We start from the raw sequence: 6,826 nt of genomic DNA on the forward strand, positions 1-6,826 counted from the left end.
TGAACCTTATAAAATCAAATGGGCATGGCATTATTAAATCTGTAAAGTCTGGAAAGAAAGAAGGATGCACCAAATTCCCTCTGGCCTCTATGTGCTGATTTGGTGAGGAATGTAATGTTTCCCTTAAACTATGTCCATATTAATCCAAGCTGAATGAAGGGAACATTCTATGCTATGAATGATATATGCTGTATCCCCTAATATGGAGTTTGACCACTGTTTTAACTATTCTCTTTTGTATGATTAACATAGTGCTTAATAGTGCATTGTATCCCCACCTCCTTAAGTCAGAGATGGGGAGTTGCTGTAGCCCTCTTGGTGTCATTGGGTTCCAATTCCCATCAGACTCATGATCAGGCAAGATGGGAGTTATAGTCCAGCAATGTCTGAAGAATCACAGCTTCATCACTCCTGCCCTAAGCCATAGGGAGTATGAGAAGTGCTCCTGTTCAGTCAACTTGGAACAGGAACCTTTCAGTGCTGTTCAGAACTCTTGAAGAGATTAGTTTCAGGACATGAAAATTAGCAAACTCTACAAGTGCTCCTATTTTCCAGGGACAGTTCTCAATTTACAAAAGCCGATCCAGTTTCTGATTTGATCCTGGAACACCCCTCTTTTCCTTAGGATGTCCCTATTTTCATCAGAGAAATGTTAGAGGGCATCCAACCCCTGAGCCAAGGAGATCAGTGACTCTACAACCATTAGAAGACATCTGAAGACAGCCCTGTATAGGGAAGTATTCTTAAAATGTTTAATATTTTCTTATGTTTTTATATATGTTGGAAGGCACCCAGAATGGCTGGGGCAACCCAGTCAGATGGACAGGGTACAAATAATAAAATCATCATTGTCATTCTGGAATAGGACCTCCTTATTTTAATTAGAGTAATGTTGGTGGAGGGTATGAATTAGCTGTCAGAAAAACTAGTGTGGGCCTCTTTAAGCATTTTACATCTAGATAATTGGGGGAGGAGAGTGGTACAGGCGTTGGAAAGGTTAAATTACATCCTATAAGGGATTTTATTTTTACTTCACATTCCATATTCATTTCTATAATTTGTTGAGGATTGAACAACCTATTTTCTTCTTTTCTCCCACCTCCATTTTCTCCCCCGCCTCCTTCACATTCTGGAACTCTTGACAGATTATTTGACAGTGTGTGATTTTAATTTACAAAATTTCTTCTGTGTATCTAGAGAAACTCCCGTTTGTGTTGAAACCACTACCTTAGTTTTGGGTGGCTGCATTTTACATCCTTGCTAACCTATCCACACCCTGAGAGGTTTGCTTCTGCCCAGGGCTCCAGACAGTAGTGCTCTTTAGACTTTGTTGGAAGTGGGGAGTTTCAGAAGAGAGGAACGGGTGCTTTTATCTCCTCTACCAACCTTTCCCCTGTTGTGTTACATTATATGGCAGTAGGTACCTGTCAGTCCTAAACTGAGCATGTTATATATTTATAGTGAGGGACATGGAAGCTGACAGGGGGGGGGGCGGAATCGGGGGTGTAGGGGAGAAATATGCAAGAAGCTTTTGGGATGCTGCTTATCATGCTCTTTTTGAAATTGCAATTTATAAAGCAGTCAAAGCCCCCTTTCTGCAAGGGGGGGGCTTGGATTTGACAGAGTTGTCCATCTATCCATCTTGCCCACCTGCTGCCTGCCAAGTGATGCCAACATCATTCCATTGGCACAGAGCACCCTTTTCTATCCACCAAATGTATGGCCAGATAGAAGTATCACCAATGGGATTGCTGCGAGTGGTGGCCAGTGGAAAGTCTTGAAAGGGATCCCTTCCCAATGGTACTACCATCGTATGAAAACATTGTGCCTGGTTCAGTTCCAAGCGGGTGCAACAGTCTTCTTGCTCTCAACTCCTGTCCTACCTGTGATGTACAGCAGGGCTGTGGATGTGACAAAGAACTTTCACACAGAGAGAAGCAGAGAGAGAAGGAGCTGCTGTCTGCCAGCCACCTCAAAAAGTATCTGAGATGCCATTGCACTGCCTGCAGAAAGTTTAAGAAGGCTTTCCCTGATGTGAGCCTCAGTCATTCTCTACAGTGTCTATAACTGTAGATATGATTTTATTGCTTTTAGTTCATTGAGTTTGTTTCTTTTATATTTTATCCTATTTTCTCTTACTGTACAATGCTTGCATGACTTTAGGCTATGAAGTGTTTTTTAGAATAGAAAAATTTAAAAAAGGGCAGTCAACCTATCTCCTCCTCTATCTCCTCTACAGTCAACCTATCTCCTCTATTGTGAGACTCAATTAGGCCCTCTTCAAGTGTTTGGCTTGACATTATGTCAGAAGCTAGCCAGCAATAAATCACACAGAGTAAGTGACATTAACTTTATTAGAAGAAATAAGGTCTGCTCAGGGGTGTCAGCATAGCAACACTTTTCAGAGGCCTAGCCCCTTTGAGGCAGTTGTGGAGACTGCAAGTCCTCACTTTCCCACAGCTGCTTAAATCTCCTCCTCCCCCAGGTCCTTCCTTGAACAAAAGAGATAAAATTCAAAATGGATATCAATATCTTTATTAGAATATTCAGTCCCACGTATTTCCATTCTTCAGCACTTGTACCTACCAGTACTTTGTATTTCTGCTAGGGTTGCCCTATTTCAAAAAGTGACAATCCGAACTAAAAAGCTGTTGAGCTATTTTTTGGCAAAAATGCTTTTTAAAAAATGCACTATTTTTGAAGGAAATCGGCAAAAACACTGCCAACACGGTTGCCATACATCCAGATTTTCCCAGACATTTAGCTGATTTCTGACTGCAGTATTCTGGATACGTCCGGTAAATTCTGGACATATGGCAACCCTGATTCCTGCCATCTCACTGTTTTGTATTGTTGTCTGGGGTGTGTGTGTGTGTGTGTGAAACCTGGGACCTTCTGCAGGCAGATGCACTACCACGGAGTTACAACCCTTTCCCAGAAAAACAAATTGTGACAAAGTGTCAATGCGAATTTGATGGAAGATCACATGCTTCCCCTGCAAAATATCCTAGGTTCAATGTGCAGCATCTCTGGATAGTGCTGGATAGTGCCCTGAAACCCTGGAGAGCCACTTCCAGTCAGTGCTAAGTCCTGCACATGGCTGCTGCCCTCCAATGCAAATATTCATTCAGATAAACCAATGATCTGGCTTTGGCTCCCTATGTTATTGGGATTCCTTCATGAAACAATATTATCCATTTCCAGACTATGATGCCCCCAACATTCTTCCAGTTGTAGCCATAGCTGTCAACATTTCCCTTTCTTAAGGAAAATTCCCTTATTCCGAATAGGATTCCTCCAAGAAAAGGGAAAAGTTGACAGCTATGGTTGTAGCTTCATATAAGTTTGTTTTTCAAGGCTAACAATACTCCTCCCCTTCTCTATTATTGCCTCTTCACAAGGGCGGCCCACCCATGAAGCAACTGCCTCAGGTGGCAAGATCCACAGGGGTAGCAGATCCCAGTGTAGATCTTTATTTCCCCTTTGTTAATCTTTATTCACAACATCTTCCCTAGCAAGGAGGAGGCACTTTCTGTGGTTCACTTGAGGTGCCAAAATGTATTTGGTCGGCCCTGCCTCTTCATATGGAATTATTATTATTTTTTATCAGAAACAAACAGTGAACAATTTCTGTGCCTCAATGCACTTGAGTCTTGGGGAGAGTATGGCACATTTTCCCAATAGATGAATTCCTAAAATGATGAATTATGTGCAGTTCTCCAAGGACATGGAGCACTGAGGGTGGTAGGGATAAAATAAAAGCTCTACAGTTATATATACATGCCATTCCGTGCAGCTGACAAAGTGGACTCTGTCTAAGAATGCTTCTGGGTACAATAACTGTGCTCATTATCACATTTCTCTATTTGGGTTTTACTCCAAGCGACCAACATCGTTATCTCTCTGGAATTAAGTTCCATTCATGCAATTTCATTCTCCATTTATTTCTTCAGATCTTCTACCACCCCAGTTTCCTTTAAGAGTAAGTAGAGACATATTAAGAAAGCAGGAGTCAGTATGTTGTTTTCCCGCAACCACACACCTTGTTTTTCTGCATAACTTCCCCCCATCTTTGCTCTTAATTTGGTACATATATGCACTTCTTCTGCTACTGATGATTTTGAAGCATTTTTGATTGTTCCTTGTGGCAGGCTTTTTGCCTATTTGTTTGTTATTTTGTTTGCTGTTTGCATTATTTATATGAGCTCTGTTATGTAGGCTTATATACATTTAAAGAATTATGGTTTTTTTATGCTCTCCAGAGAAAGGAGAGAGTGCTTCATGATTCCACTGCAAGCCAACTGATCAGCATTCTGTGCTGATTATAATCAGTAAATAATTATTATTCTTCAATATTGAAGTGCATGTGCCTTCCAAGTATTGTCAAGAGAAGAGTATGCTCAGCAGTCCAAGAATCAGAGTTGTTACTTAGCTGTAACAGATACCAGATCCTGCAGTGTCATTTTAGTTTAGAAGGGGAAGGAAAATGTGCAGAATTTTACTAAGGGACCCTCTTAACAGTCAAAAGAGCTTCTGGAAAAATTGCAAGTATGCATAATGATTATCATAAATGTACTCTGAGTGTCTCGATTATACACTTAAAACAGAAGTGAGAGGAAGTTTTCAGTCGAACTCTTGAATTTACTTGCATAACTTTGACTACATATTCTTTCTCAACATCCCCAGTAATAGAGACTCTTAACAGCAGCATTCTTGTAGTAGCAGAACCAAAGGCACACTTTCATACCCCTCAACTGTCCCAATTTAAGTGGAACATCCCGTTTTGGGGTGCTGTGTTTGTGCACAAGTCCCCTGGCTCCTTTGAGATTGCAGCCCCGAAAGATGCATGTCCTGGTTTTTCTCTGGGCTGGGCTGGAGGGTATTCACTTTCAATGCCAAAAAGTACCGTAGTTTTTGAAAGAGGTTCTACATTGCTTCCTGGTATAGCCACTTTCCTACATTAACAAAGGATGTGCTAGCTGTGCAGGGTACATTCTTAGTTTGTGTGGGTGTCTTCATCACATCCTTTCCCACCTATAACTAGGCCCCCATGTTGTATAAGCAGATACCTTTGTAGAGCTGAAGAAGAAGGTAAGACGCTCCCTTTATCCCCAAGCGCCTGGTACCTTTGATAGAAATCCTTCCAATATTTGTCTAAATAAAACAAGGGAGTCACTGGTGGCAAATGAGTTGCATAGATTTCTCATGTGCATGATGAATAAATGATCGTTTCTTCTCAGTTGTCGTGTTTCTTTATTTTACAGCTCTGGAATAAAACAATCTGAATGCAATGAAAGAGAAAAACTTCACCGTAATAATCAATGAGTTTGTATTTGTAGGGTTAACAAACAATCTCATACTACAGATTGTCCTCTTTCTAGTCTTCCTTGCTATTTATATTGCTACTTTGGTGGGAAATCTAGGACTGTTTGTGTTAATAAGAGCCTGTCCCAAGCTCCACACTCCAATGTACTTCTTTCTCAGCAACCTCTCTCTCCTCGATGCATGCTTCTCCTCTGTGGTTGCCCCTAAGACTTTTGTGAATCTCTTAGCAGATAAAAAGACCATTTCCCTCACTGGATGTGCATTGCAAATGTACTTTGTGATAGGCCTGGGGAGCACAGAGTGCTTTCTCCTGGCTGCAATGGCATATGATCGCTATGTGGCTATCTGTAAACCACTGCTGTATCCAGTCCTCATGTCTCCTAAAATTTGTACACTTCTGGTGGTGGGGTCCTATGCTCTTGGGCTTCTGCACTCTCTTCTCCATACAGTCTTCACCTTCAGGCTGTCATTCTGTCACTCGAACGAAATCAATCATGTATATTGTGACATCACTGCACTTTTATCACTTTCCTGTTCGGATACTTACATCAATGAACGCCTGATTTTTTTTGAGGCTGGGCTTGTAGAAGGAACCACCATCCTGAGTGTCATCATCTCTTATATGTACATTCTCATCAACATTGTGAGGATCAGCTCAAGGGCAGGTAGACTTAAGGCGTTCTCCACTTGCACCTCACACCTCACTGCAGTTACCATCTTCCATGGGGCAATTCTTATCTTGCATTTCCGACCAAACACTGGCAGTGGATCGTTTCTTCAAGATGTCACGGACAAAACGCTTGCTGTATTCTACACAATTGTCATCCCCTTACTGAATCCCTTGATATACAGCCTGAGAAACAAGGAGGTTAAGGATGCCTTAGGAGGCATTCAGAGGAAGGTATGTAACAAAATGAGTAGCTAGCAACAATTTCTAAACATTTCCACAACAGCTATATATTGCTAGTCCATTATTAGCATCTATGTATGGTGTTGCATGTCCAATATTAAAATTATAAAAAATGTAGCCTCTCTTGTCATTTACCTATATGATGATCTTAAGGATCAATATAAGTTCAGCAAATAATATAAGCTGGAAGTGCTCATTGTAGCTTAGGGTTGCCATATTTCAAAAAGCAAAAACCAGGACATCCCAAAAGTTGTTGAGATTTTTTTAGGAAACCCCCAAAATTGTTGAGTTGTTGTTGTTTAAATAAAAGAGAGTAAGTCAACTCTAGGAAAGTAATGCCCTATTCTTAAATTGCTTATCTATGATTACCTCATACAATAAATATGTAGAAGATACCACAAATCATGTGTGGTTGCAATGAGAGAGGGCTGTGGAGATGAACATGAGATCTTAAGATTGTGAGGAAACCACAAAAGCCAGAGTGGTCTCATGGGGAGATCTTGGGCCGATCACTACTATTTAGTATATAGAATATTCTACTTAGAATAGAGAATATAGTAGAATATAGAATATTCTATAGTAGAATATAAA

General features: G+C 40.8%; 1 protein-coding gene across 1 annotated transcript; it reads left to right on the top strand.

Annotated features, from left to right (window-relative positions):
- Nucleotides 1-5,290: 5,290 nt before the first annotated feature.
- LOC308572914 (olfactory receptor 5T17-like) lies at nt 5,291-6,250 on the top strand (the record flags this gene model as incomplete). Its single annotated transcript, XM_081169455.1, has 1 exon — nt 5,291-6,250. The coding sequence occupies one exon, from the start codon at nt 5,291-5,293 to the stop codon at nt 6,248-6,250; it is 960 nt and encodes a 319-aa protein (XP_081025581.1).
- Between the last annotated feature and the right edge of the window lie 576 nt (nt 6,251-6,826).

Source organism: Podarcis bocagei (genome assembly GCF_964188305.1).
Source record: "Podarcis bocagei genome assembly, chromosome: 1".
NCBI classification, from domain to species: Eukaryota; Metazoa; Chordata; class Lepidosauria; order Squamata; family Lacertidae; genus Podarcis; species Podarcis bocagei.